Source organism: Colossoma macropomum, unplaced genomic scaffold (assembly GCF_904425465.1).
Source record: "Colossoma macropomum unplaced genomic scaffold, Colossoma_macropomum, whole genome shotgun sequence".
Classification (NCBI taxonomy): Eukaryota; Metazoa; Chordata; class Actinopteri; order Characiformes; family Serrasalmidae; genus Colossoma; species Colossoma macropomum.
In genome coordinates, this window is record NW_023494789.1 from 42,361,576 (window position 1) to 42,382,143 (window position 20,568).

Consider the following 20,568-nt stretch of genomic DNA (forward strand, 5'->3'; position numbering starts at 1 on the left):
CATAAAAAGCATGAATTTTAAATCAATTTTTTGGATGTTATGAGGAAATATAACACCTAAATGTTATTATTTTTATTACTTATTATTACAGAGTAGATTAAATGAAAAGGCTTGGGTGGAGGAGAAACAAAAATACTGAAATTCAGATTTTTTTTTTAATCTACGCTAAGAATAAAAAATTCCCTTAAAGGGCCAGATCATGGAAAACAATTTCCCTCCATTTCTTTGAAATAGTATGGAGTATACTTATAAATAAGTAAACACTTAAAGTTTCCAAACATACTGTTGATTCCTCGGTCCATGAAGACCTTATATGGAACCTGAGCTGCAGAAACAGCCTGTTTTGAATTCACTGTTTCTGTGATGTCATGAAAACAATTTACATATATCTGGCTACTCAGCCTATAGCAGTTTAGCCCCGCCCGTTCAAACTGAAGTTATAAGGAGTGTTTCTGCGCAGACTGCTTTTTGAATGAGGCACAATACAGGGCAGCCAATTAGAACAGAGCTTATTTACGTATATCAGTCTTAAAGGCACAGTAACAAAAGCATCCTGTTTAATTGTAAGGGCCAAAAAGAAGTTGGAAAATGGTCATGTAAAAACTGTTTTACATTATGACTTTTTTTTTTTTAATAAAACCACACAAAAGTGGAGCTTAAGGAGAAAAAACAAAAATACATGAAAAAGGATATATGGGCCCTTTTAATTGAAAACCTAGCCAGTAACTATCTAAAAGTAGATGAAATCAGATTATACTTTCTTCCTTTCCTGGTTTTAAAATTAAGTCCTTTTCAATTTTTCAAAATTTCTACAAATTCAGTGTTTGAGATGTAAACAGAGAGATTCAGAGTGGTTTGGTGTGAAATGGTTCAGATTTCTTTACAGTGGTGGTGATAGGAACCAGGGGTTGTCATAACTACAGAACAAATACAGACATTTTATTTACTATCCAAAACCACCAGTGAACCTACACGTGTCTTCTGAGTTTTATATGGAATGTTGGTGATGGTAAAATAGTGGAAAATCTGAAACAATATGTTTTCTTTGGGGACTGTTTTGCCTCACAACACCCTGGATTTGAAATATATATGTTTCTTCTGAAAACTATCATTAAACAACATCTCAGACAACAGGCAGCATATTAATAACTATTTGATGTTATAACTTTCGGTGTGGGAGCTGACGTCTGGTTCCTATTACCACCACTGTGAACAATTCTGACTTGGTAAGTTTCTCTAGAACGGAGCATTTCACACCAAACCATTCTGAATGACTCTGTTTACATCTTAACTATTTAATTATGCAAAAATTTTGAAAAATCAGTTGAGTACATGTTTCCACTTTTAATAATATATGTTTAAATTGATAAGTTATTGACACCCTTTTGTCTTTACCAAGTCAATTTTATGTTAATTAGGCTTCACTTGGAATGTTCTAGAGCTCTAGAACTGTGAAGGTTATTTATTAATGATAAGCTCAGGCAGGAAAATCTGGTAGGGTTGTATACTAAATCTAGAATCCAACATCATCTGTTGTGTGGCATCCACATGGTAACACCATAAACCGAGGAACCGAAATAGCCCTGTTTGCTGGCATACACCTTGTTTTATGTTGGCCGTTGGTCAGACACGATTTGTAAAAGTCCAGTCATGGCTGTTGACCAGCCTTGGCCTGCTGTTTGGCATGTTTCACCCATAATCTTTATGCCCCATGGGTTGTTTACTAGAAGTTACTCCCCGCTTGTGCAGTGCGTGACCAACAAGCTTGGAGTGATTGGGAATGTGTATGTGGGTGTGTGTATCCTGGCGAAAACAGGCTGAGGTTACAGCTCCCATCAGTTGGAAGGGCATGAGTGAGTTGAGTGGGCTGGGCCAAGGTCCACTCATCTTCCAATTCAGTCATTGGAGCTGTGAGGTGACAGCACCGAAAATAGTCCAAGAGAGGGTATATAGGGCCCAGAGCCATTCAGAGCCACTCAGACTCGCACTACACACCAACTGTCCAGGAAGAAGCCTTATACCAAAGAGATCCAGCCACAACAGCACTGGAAGAGCAGGAGCAACTGCAAGCTGCAAGAACTGAGAAGAACTGAAGCTTCCCAAGAGGAGACAACCAGAACATCTAAAGCTTAAGCCAAGTTTCAAGCTTTCAATCTACAAGACTTGAGAAGACCATTCTCAAAAGTGAAGGAGATCTGAGGAGATAAAGGCTTAAAGCTCCAGAAAAGCAAACCTAGAGAAGATCTAAAACTTAACCAAGCAAACGTTTGACTTGAACGTCCAAGAACATCACAAAGAAGCCAACAGCTTAGCTGCTGATTTACCAAACTTCTCAGATTTGCTTCTTGAGAGACGAGGAGAACTTCTTAGGTGAACATGAAGTACTACCAGTGCCCAGTGACCCCAACTGTGACCTACGAGGGCTGCAGCTCCAAAATTGTAAGCCCAACATCCTGCCTGCGTCCTCACAAGTCCATCAAACCCGTCCGCAGCGTCCACTTCCCCAACGATGTCCTCTTCCAGGATTACGTCCGCCAAGGCGAGCTGGAGAGGATTGGTCGCTTTATTAGAACCAGGAGAGTGACCCTGGACACCATCTACCACTCAGGTAAGGAGAGAAGGTGTTTTTGTTGTTGTTGTTTCTTTTTATCTAATTTATTTATGCTACCACAGATGTTTGGAATCAGTTATCTTTCTAAAAATGAGTTGTGTTGTTTATAAACTGTAATAACTGATCTATAAATAATATAATGCTGATTTAGATATTAGAAGGTTGATAAAAAGTATTTTAGATGTTTTGATCAATATTTCAGGCTGAGAGCAACAAGAAGTGATAAAATGATAAATAACATACTGTAATTCTCCATTTTACAGTCCTTTTATGGCAATATATCTGCCTCAAGATTGAACTTGTCATAATATTTTCCTGCACATTAATTATTATTATTTTTTTTTATCTAGAAGCTAAACAGCTGAAACAAATCTAAAAGCTTCCTAGCTTCCTATTATTAGCAGTATTATTATTATGAAGTTGAACAGGGCTAGCATATTCAAATCATTTATATTTATCTCTGCTGCCCAATTTGGTTTTATATTATTAAGAAAAATTATTACAAACTTGAATTGTGATTTTAAACTTCTGAACGATAGTCTAACCATGATGCACTAAAAATGGAAAATACCGCAAAATTCAAATAATGGACAATAATAATATAACAATAATAATATGCATTATTTATATAGCACTTTTCCAAACAAAGTTTCACAAAGTGCCTTACAAAAGACAGAAATTAATAAAATTGTAAATATAAACAATTAAAGGACAAAAAAGAAACAAGTGGAAGTTCATTAACAGCTTATCTAAACAAGAGGGTCTTAACCTTCTTTACCTTAAATATGCCAAAAATCTGCCAAAAGCAAAATAATAACCTAAATAATAAATAATAACCTTAATACAGCAACAATTTGACTGCAGAAATGTAACTAAAGTGGTTCAAACCTCTTCAATAGCTTCAATGAATATGACATTCAAAAAAATACTCTCATTATTTCTATTATTTGTTCAATGGGGCCTTAAAATTGCTCCCAAGCTTCTTATTAAGCCCTATTCACCAGTTATCGCTCCATCACAGTCCTTTTGTTTATCAGACATAAACAGACTGTGGCTGTAATAAGATAATCCTCAGTGTCCTGAACCTTAATCACGGTGATAATTGAGTTGTCTGAGCTGGATATTTATCCTGTGATCCCTCTGATGGTTGTGCAGGCATGGCGGCCCTTCACGAGGCTGTGCTCTCGGGGAACCTGGAGTGTGTGAAGCTGCTGGTGAGCTACGGGGCTGACATCATGCAGAGAGATGAAGAAGGATGGACGCCGCTCCACATGGCCTGCAGTGATGGATTTCCAGAAATTGCAGAGTGAGTTTGCATATTGGTTGCCTTTAGTAGCTGGTAAAGGTTTGGTGTGAAGTCTTTAGTAGTTCAAAAAAAGAATTAGTGACTCACTTCTTAAATGGGGTATTATTATAAAACTCGACCATCCGTCCAAAACTTTAAAGATACAAAAGTCAGAAAACTTTTTTAAATTTAAAAATACAATAATAATGTATGTTCCTTGGACTAGCACTAAACATTAGCATTGCGCACTAGCATTGAGCATTAGTAGCTAATTTGATTTGTTGACCTAGAGTATTAGCAATAAAGTTGTCACATAGGGTATTATTGCTTAGCTACATGCACTAATCTCTGTAGAGGGACTGAGATTAAGTCTTTTTAGATATATTTTTTTTCAAAAAAGTTTTGTTTTACTTCATTTCTTTCTACACCATTAAGCATTATGATTAGCTTCCCAAACACGGTATTTCTGCTTAGCTAAACATGCTAACGTTGTGATCCCGCCACAATAAGAAAGATAGACATTTACAACCCTGCTAAAAAAAATCAGCATAAACCAGAATGTGTTGTTTTTTTGGATGCTGGTATGCTGGTCAACCATGATCATGCTGGGTGACCAACTAAACCAGCACTAGACCAGCATAAACCAGCATAAACCAGCTTAGACCAGCATGAAATTCAAACCTCTCCAACTTGACTAAACACATTCTTTTTCATCTCTGTGCCCTTCAGGTATCTGTTGTCCTTGGGTGCTGATCCAGAAGCAGAGAATGAATGTGGAGAGAAACCTGCTGACCTCATTGACCCAGACTGCAAAGAGCTTGTGGAGCTGTTTGGGGTTGGAGGAGACTGAGATTTCTCCCGAATTCTTCTCAGTTTGCGATAAAACAAGCCAGATGGTTCTGTTGGGACAGCCACTGTCACGGTTGAAGTCTTCAACAAGGCCCTTCGGTCATATCCGCCTGGGCCTGAGCGCTCAAGGTGACCATGGTGGTCAGCTGAATGGAGAAGTGGCTCTGTCCTCTACATCGAAGGATTCTACCTTCAGTGACTGTGCACAGCTGCTTTCATCCCAATGAAGAGCTATACACGAAGCAGTTCGAGATCAGTTTGTGTTTAGCGCTACTGTACTACATTATAGGCTGTATAAATGATGTGGTTTGTATAGATTTCGTAACAACTGCATTTTATACACTTGTGTAATTGTGCAATCCAAGGCTGCTCATGCTGTAAAAATTGTGTTTTTATTTCCCTTTTGCCTTTATATTGTGACTCTCTTTTGGTACACTGAAATATTTTTTGCTGATTATATAGGTGTGATTTTTATTGCAATCTTGCACTGCACGGCCTAGTCTTAATTTTTATACTTTATTTTTCAATAAAGTTTTTTTTTATGAGTAAATGGTTTGGTTTCTTTCAATTTTATAGAAAGATAATGAGTTAGTGCAGCAGCTTTTTAGCCATACTGATCTTCAGTATGCCCTCAGTGCCTTTTTCCATGACGGACTTTAACATGCCCTCTTATTGCCCGCACAGGACTTTAAGGCCAGAAACATACTCAGTGCAAAAATGCGAAGGCAAATTACAACGCCCCGCTAACACTATGCAAATGCACGTCTTGCTGTACAATCCCTTTGTGCATTTCGACATTACTGTGGTGATCAAAATGTGCTGCTTTATTAGTTCTATTGGAAAGAAGAGACGATTAAGTAGTATAAATACATACATATTTATAAGACTGCTGGTGTACACTGACAACTGACCAGACAGATACATGCTGGAGATATGATATAGCTTGACCAGGCTTGGCTCTCGATATAGCACCCCTTGCTGGACTTTAATACGCCCTTTTTGACTACATGGGGCTTTAACATGCTCTTTTGGCTATGCTGCACTTTAACACGCCCCTTTTTGGCAATGCTGCACTAGAGCTGATTTATGAGGAGCCTGGCCACTTCCTATTCCCCCCATTATGTAAAAACATGACTGCAAAATGCCAGAGGGCACCTGTGAGTGAGTCCTCAATGAATGGGAGTAAATAGAGCTCAACAGCTAAAAACAAAAAGTTAAAATAGTTTCTAATCACTTGCCCAGAACTTTCCTTTAATTGTAGAAAGTAGAAGGATGTATTTCACTAAAAAGGCAAAGAAAACTTACCTATACATTTCCTTACGTGTTTGGGGCAGCAGAATGCTGGCATTACTGCTACTGAGTGCTGTTTGGTTGGCAGCGGAGCAGCTCATTGGCTTTTCGCGCTCACAGACGTCACAGAAGTACATGAGGCGCCATTTTAAGCTCCTAAAACTCGAGTTTAAAAGCTCTTAAAAATATAACAGCAGTGTTTAAATGTTTTATGCTATTAAGTGTTCTTTTGTATTGATTGTATTCTTTTACATTAAAAATGTTTAAGCATTTATAAACTATGATTTTACTCAAATCTCCATCTTAACCCATTCATTTTGGACTCGCTCGGGAGCGCCCTCTAGCTTTTGAGAAATCCGGAAGACATTACAAAGTGGTAATTCTCCTCTCTACAAGTTCTCTGGCTGCATTTTAATGTGCCTATTTTTTGGCCATGCTGGGCTTTGACACCCCACTTTTTGACTACACTGGGTTTGAAGTTCCCCTTAATAGCTATGCTGGGCTTTCACATGCACATTTTGAATACATTGGGTTTGAATACAGTGCTTTTTGGCTATGCTGCACTTCAACATGCCCTATTTTGCCCATGCTGGGCTTTAACACGACCCTTTTGGGCTATGCTGCACTTTAACACGACCCTTATTGGCCACACTGCACTTTAACACGCCCTATTTTCCATCATACTGCGCTTTAACACGCCCCTTTTTTAACATTGCTCTTTTTGCTCATTAAGGGTTTTAAAACGGCCCTTTTTGACTACATTGGATTTGAACACGCCCGTTTTGCCCATGCTGTGTTTTAACACGCCCCTTTTTGGCTATGGTGCACTTTAACACGCCCCTTTTTGCCCACACTGCACTTTTTGACTACATTGGATTTGAACACGCCCCTTGTGGCAACACTGCACTTAAACACGCCCCTTTTTGGCATTACTGGCACGCCCCCCTTTGGTCGCGCTCTGCACTGCAGTGTTGACCACGCCCCTTTAGCAGTTTGTTTTGAAAGCTTCAGCACAAAGGAGGACTTGACTGGGCGGTTCTGTAAGTGAGCCTCTTATCAAAGCAAAGCAAGGTTAAATTTGCAACGATTCTTACAATTATTGGTTCAAGTAAAACTAGCGGGAAAATAAATCATGTAATATGTCCGCTGCCGTCTCCTTTTGAAAGCTTAGAAGGCTTCCTCGCTGACAAAAATCTGTGGTTCGTGAAGGTTGGCTAAGCTAACGGCTAACCTGCTAGACTGTGTCGTTACAGGAGCGGACAGCTGGGACAAAGTACGTTTTTACGTGTCAAAACATAAACTAAATTATGACTTCAGTAAATGGGACATGGAAAAAGCGAGGAACCTCTGTTTTGTAACGAAGCTGAAGTCTGCGTCGTGCTTGCTAGCTTCTTGTTCGGATGTTCCCGTTCTACCTTAAATGGTGCTGCAGTGTAGCTGTAACTGCTGCACCATTTAAGGTGGAACGGGAACATTCGAACAAGAAGCTGGCAAATAGGAAGCAAATTTCAGCCTCGTAGTATAGATAGGCGGGCTTGAGTTTAGCGGGCTAACTCAACGTTGACGAATTTATTAAAACTTGCATTTAACTAATAAGAAAAAAAAACTCATTCCTGCAGCCAGAGATATCTAGCGTTAATGTTCTTACACAGTTCCGGTTATGAACGTTAGTTCATCAATTCAAAGCAGTCAGTGTGCAGAGAGCATCACGGTCTGTGAGTCTTGCTGCTTTATCACCTGTATGGTCTACACTCTAAAAAAGGTATTTCTTAGTTAAGGGGATGGTTCTATTTAGAGCCGTGTGCTTTATGTAGAACCATTACCATTCCTAAATTGTTCTGTGCATGGTGAAATGGTTCTACAGATTGATGGAGAATGTGTTGTATGTGTAGGGCTCTGCTATTGTGATGACGTCAAGCTTGTAACAATAAAAGAACCCTGTTTGATGATATATAGAACCATATGCAGCACATTCTCCTTGCAAAGAACCATTTAATCATGAAATGGTTCTATATAAAACAGTTTTCTTTACTAAAGAACCCTTAAAGAACCATCTTTTTAAGGCTGTATGTCATGTTTCATACTGCATACTACCATACTAAATACATACACACAATACGTAGTACATTACCATTAGAAATGCATTCATTTGTACCGTATGTGTGTTATGGTATGATATAGTATGAATACAGACAGTCTTATACCATTTCCAGCTAGGGCCCTGTTTCCTGGGTTTAGTAGCTGGTTTAGAAAACATCAAAACTGTGATTAAGTTCATTTAATAGTAACTATAGGGATACACTGATATGGGCGTTGTGGGCTGATGCCATTATTTGGTATTTTTTCATGTACATATCTGCCAATACCTAGGAGTGGGCAATATGACAATATTTTATTGTTATTGTGATAAATCACGTCACAGTATGCTTTTTTTGAGCATTTTGTGGATATCGTCAGTACTTAAATAACACTGACTAACTATTTCATAACAAAGTGAGCATAATTTGCCTGTTTAATTGGATTTAGTGCAGTGCAGTTTGCAAAACACTGAATAAAATCTTTGTAGTTGTAGGTTTATTAATATTATTGTTATAGTTTTTTTTATGTGGCACTACAGGTTCTGTTTTGTCTGTTTCGACTTATTAAATGTCAGAAAAACTAAATAGTGTGATGCACATTGTGTATCGTGAAAATGTCGTGAAGTATCGTGATAAAATATTCTTGCCATATCGCTCACCTCCACATAAACGTTTATAAAATGTAATAATTAGGACTGGGCATTTCAGACAAAGGAACACTTATTTGTACAAGAATACCAATGCAGTAAAAAGTGCAGACATTTAGTACAGTAACTTACTACAGTATCATGCATTCCTAGTCAATTGAATGTTAAAGAATATTAAAGTAAATATTCCGTAGTGATTTTTAACATGGGTGAAAATGACCCCTGTTTTGTCAGCAGCTCCAAAGATGGTACAAAACTACAAACAGACATCCGGCGCCTGCTCGCCAACCAACACAGAAGAGTTACTCACACCAGCACACGAGGAGAACGTGCGCTTCATTCATTACAGTAAGCAGTTTACATGTGTAACAAACACTAAGAGAACCATGAACACTCAAAGAACCCTCTGCATGATTAAAGGGTTCTTTGCATCATGAAAGGATGGAGAATGTGCTGTAGATGGTTCTGTCTAGAACCTTTTTGAAAATGGTGCTATATAGCACCAAAAAGAGTTCTTCTATTGTTATAATATCAAGCTTGATGATGCAAAGAACCCTTTAAGCATGCAGCGTTCATTGTTCCCTATAGAACCATTCTCTTAAGTAAAGAGCCCTTGAAGAACCACCTTTTTTGAGTTGTACCATAATCGTTTAATCTAGTTTTACCTACTGTATCCATCAGCTCTTGATCAGTGATCAACATCACTAATTAATTAACTGAACCTAATTATTAGAGTTCTATTTTATTCTGCTCTATTAAAAAACAATACATGATATACCTAACAGAGACAACTGTGAAACTTGACTTGTCTTACATTTTGTGTGTTTTGTGTATTTAAATGTATTTGCTTTCTAGGACAGTTATTTGTTTTTGCTTTTGTCTTGTTCTGGCAAGTGGAAAAAATAAAGCTAAATGAATCTTTTTTAACTTCCATATTGAAAAAGGTGCAAAAACACAGTACATATCAGACTGTAAAATTTGTGTAGCACTACACCCTTTTTAGTCAGCTCGGCTTTTTTTGCTTTTGAATGTTTTTGTTGTCTGTTATTTTTGCAGCCTGGCAGTGTGTGATGAGGGAGATGCAGTCTTTCCAGGGAAGTGAAAACAGCAATAAAGGACCCCAGAAATATGTGGAGAGGACACCGAACCCCAACCTGAGCTGTATGTTGACCTAATTTTTTATCTTTCTGTCAAGCTCAAAGAACTTGTTTTAGTAAGGCGCTATACAGCGATCAGGCATAACATTATGGCCACCTCCTTCTTTCTATGCTCATTGTCCATTTTATCAGCTCTACTTACTATATCGGTGCACTTTGTAGTTCTACAGTTACAGACTGTAGTCCATCTGTTTCTCTGCATACTTTGTTAGCCCCGTTTTACCCTGTTCTTCAGTGGTCACCCTCACAGAGCAGGTACTATTTAAGTGGTGGATCATTCTCAGCACTGCAGTAACACTGACGTGATGGTGGTGTGTTAGTGTGTGTTATGCTGGTCTGGGTGGATCAGACACAGCAGTGCTGCTGGAGTTTTCAAACACCTCAGTGTCACTGCTGGACTGAGAATAGTCCACCAACCAAAAATATCCAGCCAACAGCGTCCTGTGGGCAGCGTCCTGTGACCACTGATGAAGGACTAGAGGATGACCAACACAAACTGTGCAGCAGCAGATGAGCTATCGTCTCTGACTTTACATCTACAAGGTGGACTGACAAGGTGTCTTATAGAGTGGACAGTGATTGGACACAGTGTTTAAAAACTCCAGCAGCACTGCTGTGTCTGATCCACTTGTACCAGCACAACACACACTAACACACCACCAACACGTCAGTATTACTGCAGTGCTGAGAATGATCCACCACTCAAATAGTACCTGCTCTGTGAGGGTCCATGGGGGTCCTGACCACTGAAGAACAGAGTAAAAGGGGGCTAACAGTATGCAGAGAAACAGATGGACTACAGTCTGTAATTGTAGAACTACAAAGTGCACCTATATAGTAAGTGGAACTGATAAAATGGACAATGAGCATAGAAACAAGGAGGTGGTCATAATGTTATGCCTGATCGGTGTATAAGCTAACCCTTAAAAAAAAATTGTTGATGGATTTTCATTTTTCTCTCATGTATAAAAGGCTTGTAGGAAACCAACTGACCATAAAAGTATGACGTTTGTATATATTTAAAAAAATGTTTTAAATTTTAATTTTTGTAAAATTACAGCCATGGGTTTCAAAGGTTATGTATTTTTCTCACTGTGGTTTTAAGTGAAAACATGTGAACACATCCTCTATAGCAGGGGTGCACAACTCAAGTCTTGGAGGGCCAGTGTCCAGCAGGGTTTGGTGGTTTCCCTGCTCAAACACGCCCACTAAAGCTGGCCATTAACAGATGAGTGTAATCAGGCATGCTTGAGCAGGTAAATTACCAAAGTATGCTAGACACCGGCCCTCCAGGACCAGAGTTGTGCACTCCTGCTCTACAGAGAACACAATTCTGCTCATTTAAATGCACACTTGCTGTTTATTTGCTGAATTTAACTAATTGGAAGAAAAGTAAAACATGTGGCCTGTGCAAAATTATGGCACATTTATATTTAAAATTTTTGGAAACAATTTGAAGAAAAAAGGTGCTTCCATAAACTACAGGTGAGGTTTAACGAAATTCAAAAAAGGTCCTGATGAGCGCCTGGCGTTCAGGCCGAAACATTATGTTTTTAAACAAAGAAAGTTACCCTTTTATTGAGGATAGAGGGAGCGTTGCACCTTTTCACCTGAGATGTTTTAATTATTTACAATATGTTAAACTCAGTAAATAAATAGAAACTGTGTACTAAAATTCACTGAAGAATGGCATATTTAAGAGTGTTCTCTGTAGAGGATGTGTTCATTTCCTTTAGAATATCAAGGAAACATGCAGTTTTACCAGGAGGGTTTTAAGTTTTGCATACAACTCCCAAATACACCTGGTGTATGTGTGTGTATATATATATACACACACACACCAGTTGTAATGAGCTGTAATGAAAATCCTAAAAAAATTGAGGCCTCAATTGGTTCCATTTTTGTAACATTCACAAGAATTCTCAAATTTGTGTAGGAACATTTATTTATTTGCTGTATTTCTTAAATCTCTAAAACATGATAAAATATCACAGCTTGGATATTTATTTAAAAGAATTCTTACTTGCCAGTTTGGTCCAAAACAGAGCAAAGCTGCAATTATTTTAGACGATTACTGCAAGTTACAGGAAGCACAGAAAAGTGTTTTTGTGTTTGCTAATTGATCATTTAAATTCTGTATTTAGATTCTGTATCAGATGTTTTTGGTGTTTGTCTTGCAGCGTTCACACCAGTGGACTTAAACGACGTCAGGCGGCGGAACACGCAGGACTCCAAAAAGTCTTAGTGAAAAAGGCGAGGGATCCCGTCTGCCTGCACACATCTCCAGCAAACGCTTTTCATTTTTAAATCGACTTTGTACGAGGTTTCTCCTGTCCTTACGCAGACACTGCCGCCTCCTGAGGACCTGCACCCCTTTTACCTGCATTCACTCTGCTGTAAGGTTATGCAAGTAACGGAGGCTCTGCATTCTTCCAGCTAATTTCTGTGCTCAGAATGGGACGGCAATTTGTCAATGATGGCAAACAGTCTTCCCAGCCTGGAACATGCTAACTTGGCTCATGTGCTTCTGTATCATTGGATCAGTTACAGTAAAAGACTCAAGACGATCCTGGATCAGTACACTTCATCAGGTACTCGTACACCATGAAGCAGAAATGCTGATCTAGGATTCTGGCCCTGTTTAAGGTGGTTCTAGCCATAAAAGTGGGTTCTGCATCAGCTCTTCTGCTCCTAAATGCTTCAAGCTTTAAAGCCCATATGATATATTTCCATATAATTGTATGTATTAGATTGTAAAATACATAGTTGCAGTTTATTAAGTACAAACACTTTATATCTAAACTAACTGGCCACTTTATCGGAAACACCTGCCTTAAAAGTCTAGAGACTATAGCCCGTCTTATTGGTGCACAATTTATCAGCCCCTCTCTATGATTGGAATCACCATTGACCAGATATTATTTGAATAAACATACCAAGTGCAGCTATATGGTAGGTGTTTCTGATAAAATGGCCAAGGAATGTAGCTACAAAGTAGGTGGAGATGATAAACTGGCAACTCAATGCATATATATGCATTTAAATATGAATCTTTATCCTGGATCAGCACTCTTGCACTGCAGAAAATGGTATGTTGTCAAGTAAAATGATCTTAATTCTAGTCAATGAATCTAATATTTCTCCTGGTGAGATTCTTGTAAGCTTATTTCAAGATTATTTAACTTGTTCCCAAATATATTATAATTGTTTTAAGTGATTTATGAACTTTATCTCACTATATTGGCAGATAATTTTGCTTAGGTAATGTATTTGAAACCAGCAAAATTATCTTCTAGTATAGTGAGATAGTTTTTCTTGATAAAATTACTTAAAACAGGTAAAAATGTCTAGAAATGAGCTAGATAATCTTATAAGTGCACAACCATCTCAACTTGACAACATTATTGCAGTGTAGTTTGAGAATATCAAGCCCTGGACATTTTTTCCAGTCCTCCAGAGCCAGCAGAGCAGCGACTCGAGCATGGATTCGTCTCTGCTTCTTCCTTTTCTTACCTCAGCTCGGGGCAGCTAAACCTACGCACAAGCCCAGCTGCAGACTGACTACACTTTCAGGCCTTTTCCACTGAGCTCCTTCAGGCTCCTCACACTTCCAGGTTGTATAGGTTTGAACAGATCGCAAGCACTTCCCTCCCCGTCATTAAGAAGCCATAATCTCATCTTCCTTTAACTGTTTTGTCAGTTGCTTAGCTGGGCCCTTCTCTGATAACTCGAAAGTGTTTTTGTCTGTCGTTTTAAGTTTTAGTATTTCTCTTGACCCTTGTGTGGTGTTCAGGTCTGTGGGACCCATTTTCAATGTTTACCAAAAGAAAAAATGATGCGATTTATTATTATTTCCCCCATATTCCTTGGCCTTTGCTCATTTTCTGTGAAGAACATATAAAAAAACACATTTTCAGTGACTTCACACTGTTCACCTCCCCCACACATTTATATTACACGTGGTGTTGGGGTGAACCTGCTGTGTCCCTTCACTCTGTTCTCTTCCTACATGGCCTGCTGTTAGTGTGTGTGTGTATGTGTTTGTATATGTGTGTGTGAGGGTGGACAACATGGACAGGCTGCTGACTGGCTACAGCTGCTAAAGGAGAACCCTAAGCTGTCCACTAGTGATATTTTAAACATCTGCTATTTTTTTTACATAAATTGTTATGGCTGTATTGATTTAAAAAAAACAATAATGTGGTGGGTCCACCAGACCACAGAGTAACAAACACATGAACACCACACAAGGGTTTAATGTCCAGATGGTTTGGAGTATAGTCGTATGCAAACGTTTGAACATCCCCAGTCAAATCTCACACTTTGTTGATTTTCTACCATCTGCTACCACAAACACACTTAAATATGACATACTGTGCACTAAAAATGGCAGAAAAATGGTTAACACTTTTTCTGGAGTGGTCCTTTGTAGATGATTAATAAAATCTTACCAGAGTAACAGTAACACATCAACAACATATCGGTGAAGTAGCAGTAGTGCAGCATCTGAATACACTTGAGTAAATATCTTTTAGATGTTCTGTTGATACATTACTTACATTAAGTAGATGTGTTGTTATATGTTACTTCCATTACGCAAAACCTAAACCTTACCCCCACCCTGGCCCTAATCCTAACCCTAACCTTACCCAAAACCTAACCCTCACCCTCATATATGTTTTTGACTTGAGTCCGTTGAGTGTTTGTTTCATTTAAAAAGGACCACTCAAAATAAAGTCTTGCCGAAAAATGTTAACTTTTCAACAAAACAGGTCATTTGAGTAGGGGCACACAAATTTTTCCATACGACTGTATGCGGCCGGACTGGCCACTGTATAGAGCTGTAGTTAACAGGGTTAGTTAGTAGTTATTGTGTCTATTTTATGTTTAAACTCTTTATTCATACCGGCTAGCTGCAAGAAACACAGATCAGCACTCGTATAAAACAATGACATTCTTGACCAGTTTTCCCAGATACAGACAGATTTCTTATTGGATAAAGCCATTGCTTTTGTTGCCGGCCCAATCCTCTTCCAGCCTGAAGGCACGATTCCTGAGCAGCAGTCTCTCTCTCTTTGTGTATGCAGGCATGTGCAGAAGTTTAGGCACCCCTGGTCAAATTACATTTGTTTATTTTCTAAGTGTAAATAAGTTAACCATCCTCTACAGAGAACACACCTCGGCACATTTTAATACACACTTACTGTTTATTTGCTAAGTTTAACTTAAATACTAAATGTGGCAAAAATTATAGCACTTTTATATATTGTATGTTTTCCATTATGTTAAACACAGGAAATAAATAGAAATAGACTTTACTGTTCAACAATTAAATTATAATTTCTTAGAGGGCCCATATCCTACATTTTTCCAAATTTTTTTCACATTGGTGAACTGCTTGATGTCTGAGACATTGTATTACAAAATTTTGAATTTTGAAATGTATTCTTTTTAACTATGGTGGAGAAGTACATATAGGACATTGTGAGGCAAAATATAGATTTAGGACTTAAGATTTATTTTAGGACTGTTTTATGATTGTTTTCAGAAGAAACATATTGTAATTCAGTTGGTGGTGGAGGGATACATGTGGGGTGTTGTGGGGCAAAAAGGTCCCAAAAAAACTTTTTTCAGATTTCCCACTATTTTACCTTCATCAACATTCCATATAAAACTAGTGTAGGTTGAGTGGTGGTTTTGTATAGTAAATAAAATGGCTATATTTGTGTTGTAGTCATGGTGACCCCTGGTTCCTATCACCACCACTGTAAAGACATCTCAGTCTCTACAATCAACCATTTCACACCAAAACATTCTGAATGACATTACATTTCAACAATTACATTATACAGGAATTTATTAAAGAGCCCATATCCTACATTTTTTTGGTGTTTTATTTGTTTCCGTTGATGTCCACTTATAACATTTGTGTAGTTTTATGTACCAAAAACAGCCATAATTGATTTTTACATGACCATTTTCCAACTTTTTATCCCTTAGAATTGAACAGGCTGATGCCTTTAAGACTGATAATGGCTGCCTCATTCAAAAAGCACTCAAAGCTGAAACACTCCTTAGAACTTCAATATGAATGTGGGCAAGCCTGGATCATCCAATGGGTTTTATGGGCGCATGCCCAGTGGCCCAAGCCACTTGGGGACCCCTGTGAGCAATTATGAGAAAATCTAAACAGTTGTTTTGACTCGCAGTGGGAATTTCTGTGAATATACTTTAAATATGAGCTCCAGATATTCCACAGGTGCCTGAAGGATCTGTAAAAGCCAGACCTGATACTATGTTTATGTACTATACTATATTAAGATACTATAATTCTGTAGAAATGTTTGTAGAAAATGCCATATTTAAGCGTGTTTTTTTTTTTATGCCATTTAAGCGCATTCTCACACTTCTCACATCTATTTTCACTTAGATCATCAACAAAACATGACCGGGGGCGTTCAAACTTTTGCAAACTGTACAAGTTAGACACTTTTTTTGTGATTATAATCTCAGATGATATTTGCTGTTGGATTGCAAAGTGAAACTCATTTAAAGCTCCTTCCACACTAACCAAACAAAAAAAAGACTTGGATGTTGAGTAGGTGTTTTGGTGCAAGTTTGAAGTATCTGTAATTTTTGGTTTTACTGGTGTTCGATCAGGGTGAAAGAATCCTAATATATTAAATGTTACTCTCTTCTCAATATACCATGTAATCATTTGCCATTTAAGGAACAAAATGTATGTGTTTTGTCATTCTAGCACATATAATCATCGAAATATATATATTTTTAGGTTGAGGTATGTATTTATTGTCCTTAAAAGAATAAAGCATTGGTTTGATATTGTAATAGTTTATTTCATCACCTCATGATGTGTCTCCCCTGAATAAAAAAAGGAACAGCTATTACTTTGTATGAAAAAACGAGCTCATAAAACACTTGTTTAGAAGATTAAAAACATGAATTTGTGTAGAGTGGGCTTTAAGCTATGTGAGTGGGCTTCCGGCTGAGAAGTAAAATTCTCACTCTTTGAACTTCCACTCCTGCCGGCACATCGGGCACTGCTGCTGGACCTGCTGCGAATTCAGCCACTTCAGGATGCAGTGCATGTGGAAACAGTGCGAACACTGACCCCAGACCAGCGGGCAGTCGTCTCCAGGGACTTTGCCTGCACATAGAAGCATAATGAAGCATTACTGTCACACCTTCAGAGAGCACACTTTGGTTTATTTCAAGGTGAACTCTACCGAGTTTTCAAAGTCTCTGCATAATTAGGTGGTTAAGATGTAAACAGAATCGTTCGGAGTGGTTTGGTGTGAAATGCTCTGTTCTAGAGAAACTTGCTGAGTCAGAATTGTTTACGGTGGTGCTGATAGGAACCAGACATCCACCTCTAAAAGCTCCCTCAAAGAAAGTTACTACATGAAATGGTTATGAATACACTACCTGATGCCTGAGACATTATATTTTAAAAAAGCTTTTGGCCTAAAATGTATCTTTTTAACTATAGTGAAGAGGTACATATAGGATGTTGTGAGGCAAAGTAGTTATTTTAGGATTTATCACTTATTTTACCATCAACCACCTCTAAAAGGTCCCTAACAGAAAGTTATTAGGCCATGTTTTAGGCCATGACAAATTTAATGTAAAACAATTTTAATTGGTTTATTTCAATCCATTCATGTTGGAGGGATACATGCAGGGCGTTATAAGGCAAAATAGTTCCCAAAGAAAACTTAATTATTTCAAATGTGCCACTATTTTACCATCATCAACATTACATACAAAACTCAGAAGACACGTGTTGGTTCACTGGTGAAGACATCTGAGTCTCTACATCCAATCATTTCACACCAAACCAATCTGAACTGCTCTGATTACATTCCAACAAGTAAATTATATAGGAACTTATTAAAGGGTCCAAATCCTACATTTTTCAGGTGTTTTATTTGTTTCCCTTAATGTCCACTTCCACCCACAAGTCCCAATGATGGGCCCAACCCTGCAATTAGCGTATGGTGCTGCTTAGAGCTCATGTAACCTGCTGCGCTATCAAAAAATTCGCTGACCACCCAACAAAGGTAGGGGCCCACCAAATATTTGTGTCCAAGGGCCAATAACTTGATAATCTGGGCTGTGAATGGGTGGGGCTAAACTGCTGTAGGCTGAATAGGTAAATATATGTGAGTAAATTGGTACTTGTGACACCACAGGAAAAAAAAAAATAAAACTGGTGGTTTTTGCAGTTCAGTTTCATTATTTGGACTGGGCAGTGAATGGTACATTTTTAAACTTTAACAAGGTTTACATATTACTCCTATTTACTCCGTTATTGATTTTTCAGGGTCAGGAAAAAGTAGAAGACATATTTAACAGAAAAATACACAGAATCCTTCATATAATATCACATTTATCAGTATGTAATAATCTGCAGCCACTTTAACTTGTCTATCCATTCAATCTTAAAACCAGCCAGTTCCATCTGCAACTCGTACTTGATGACTTAATGATCATTTTGACTGGAAATTAAATAACTGAATGGTGTTCTCTGACTTTGCAGTTCTGTATATTTTTAAAATTCATGAATATGCCACATTCACATTTACCTTTTGCTGACAAAGATGTCCAACTGCGCATAAACTTGTATGGCTAATAGAATGAGACCCTGGAGCAGCCTAAGGTCACCATACTCAATGCCAACTGTGGGCTAGAGGGATATAAAGACTAACCAGCATTGGGCTGTGTAACTTTGGAACTCTCCATTCTCTGGAGTGATGGAGCTGGGGATGAAGTGATCCAGAAACTGACCATCCAACATCAGTATGAGTAAATAATACACACAGAGAACATGGTGAAGGATGACTCATCTGACATCACTTTTCCACCCACATCCCTGCAGACTAGTGCCTACAGTTTCTGTACTACTGAACTCTCAAATGGTCATTTGTCTTTTTGACCAATTCTAATGCTCATAGTAGTCTACAAATGTTTAAACCGCTAACAACTATATGGTAAACACAGATGTCAGGCTTATGATTAGGGACAGGTTAAGGTTTAGGTTGAGACTAAGGTTAGAGTGAACATGAGATTTAGAGATTGAGATTTAATGAAAAGGTAATTTAATAAACATTTTAGTTGTCTGACAAACATCTACAGAGCATCTACAGTGAAGCATCAACAATCTCTTACCTTTTCATCACCAAACAAAATCTAGCTTAAAGCTACACTACGAATTTGTTAAAATTGAAAGAACAGAAAATAAAAACAGTCATATGGCGAGTTCGAAGTCAGAGTCGGGTTGGCAGCTTTTCACACCACATCGTACGTCTTTATGTATTAACATCACAAGCATTGATAAAGACAATAAAGAAGGTCTGGCTCGATGTTTAGATTTCAAATGATCTCAAGATCAACATTATACTGATGAAGATGTGATGACAATAGTAGATAATTCACTCACATCCTCAGAAGACGCGTCCTTCACCATGTTTTGACTGAGTTCACCTTAAATTCCCCTTTGATGCGCATGTAAATGTTTTAAGAGAGATCACTTACAGTCTGGGCAGCAGCCGTTGAATGGAGCTCTACAGATGCCACAGTTCTCATCATTGGCCACCCACAACCAGGACGCCACGCCGTTCCACTGCTTTATCTTCACCTTCATTTCTCACTTCTGGGAAGAAAAGAAAAAGAAATCAACTAATGTTAATGGGAATGGTACTATATAGAACTATTTGCATGCTTAAATCGTTCTTCAGATTGAGAATAATATGTTGTATATGGTTCTGTATAGAACCTTTTAAAGCACCAAAAAGGGTTCTTTTCTTGATATTGTAACAAAAGCAGAACCCATTCTGGTACTACATGGAACCATTTTCAAAAACAATCAATTCCATCAATCTGAAGAACCATTTCACCACAAAAGGACCATTTAAGCATGAAATAGAACTCATGGTTCTAAATAGAACCATCCCCTTCATTAGCAAAGGACCATCTGTTTTAAGAGTGTACAAATATGTTAGTAATATTTACTGGTTGTATCACAGTAAATTTATTCTACTGCATGAAATCACTCTAACGTTAAATATCGCTAAAATATCGAATCGTTATCTTACACATCGAAACCGTGTCAGCACTTCAACATCACTGAACATAAAAATACACAAAGAAATGATAAAGGTTTTTACTCCACACCAGCCAGTTAAACGTGGAGGTTATCTTGAACAAACTTGTGAGAAAGAAAACTAGTACAGACATAAACCCAGTAAAATCAGTAACTGTTAGCGGTTTATGAGTTATGAGATCTATGAATAATTCCATCTTTCGGTTCCACCTTAAATAGTACAGGCGCCAGAATGGAAATGCTGCATCATTTAAGGTGGAAGGGAAAATTTAAATTTAAGCCATGTAAACAAACCATACAGCAAACTACAGCCTCATCGTCTGAGCCATTTAAGTCAGTAAAAAAAAGAAGAAACGTGAGATAAAAGAAAAATACCGAGCCATAAAACTAAAGCTCTGTTTCCCTCCTGTTTTCCATTTTGTTTACAGCGACGACATGAAGTTCCTGCTGTATTACTAACAGCTCCGTATCGCCACCTGCTGCACCGGAGGAGATGTAGCGCTATTGACTGAGAAAGAGAAAAATATA

General features: G+C 38.1%; 3 protein-coding genes across 9 annotated transcripts; 2 read left to right on the forward strand and 1 right to left on the reverse strand.

Annotated features, from left to right (window-relative positions):
• Window positions 1-1,853: 1,853 nt before the first annotated feature.
• ppp1r27b (protein phosphatase 1, regulatory subunit 27b) lies at window positions 1,854-5,244 on the forward strand. Its single transcript, XM_036569627.1, has 3 exons — window positions 1,854-2,608; window positions 3,767-3,917; window positions 4,626-5,244. Exons 1-3 carry the CDS (start codon window positions 2,377-2,379, stop codon window positions 4,744-4,746), a joined length of 504 nt encoding a protein of 167 aa, XP_036425520.1. The 5' UTR covers window positions 1,854-2,376; the 3' UTR covers window positions 4,747-5,244.
• Window positions 5,245-7,058: 1,814 nt separating this feature from the next.
• LOC118808596 (mapk-regulated corepressor-interacting protein 1-like) lies at window positions 7,059-13,812 on the forward strand. Of its 4 annotated transcripts, none has more exons than XM_036571393.1 (4): window positions 7,059-7,106; window positions 8,998-9,108; window positions 9,817-9,921; window positions 12,098-13,812. In XM_036571393.1, the coding sequence occupies exons 2-4, from the start codon at window positions 9,006-9,008 to the stop codon at window positions 12,160-12,162; spliced, it is 273 nt and encodes a 90-aa protein (XP_036427286.1). In that variant the 5' UTR covers window positions 7,059-7,106; window positions 8,998-9,005; the 3' UTR covers window positions 12,163-13,812. The 4 variants fall into 4 exon arrangements, with proteins under 4 accessions (XP_036427286.1, XP_036427284.1, XP_036427285.1 ...); XM_036571391.1 differs by lacking the exon at window positions 7,059-7,106 and adding an exon at window positions 7,130-7,308 and having other exon boundaries at window positions 8,995-9,108; XM_036571392.1 differs by lacking the exon at window positions 7,059-7,106 and adding an exon at window positions 7,130-7,308.
• A 2,889-nt stretch (window positions 13,813-16,701) lies between these two features.
• On the reverse strand, window positions 16,702-20,522 carry anapc11 (APC11 anaphase promoting complex subunit 11 homolog (yeast)). Of its 4 annotated transcripts, none has more exons than XM_036571394.1 (4): window positions 20,416-20,522; window positions 19,473-19,590; window positions 16,944-17,085; window positions 16,702-16,799 (listed from the first exon to the last, which is right to left on the reverse strand). In XM_036571394.1, the coding sequence occupies exons 2-4, from the start codon at window positions 19,579-19,581 to the stop codon at window positions 16,784-16,786; spliced, it is 267 nt and encodes an 88-aa protein (XP_036427287.1). In that variant the 5' UTR covers window positions 19,582-19,590; window positions 20,416-20,522; the 3' UTR covers window positions 16,702-16,783. The 4 variants fall into 4 exon arrangements, with proteins under 4 accessions (XP_036427287.1, XP_036427288.1, XP_036427289.1 ...); XM_036571395.1 differs by having other exon boundaries at window positions 20,340-20,461; XM_036571396.1 differs by having other exon boundaries at window positions 20,335-20,443.
• Between the last annotated feature and the right edge of the window lie 46 nt (window positions 20,523-20,568).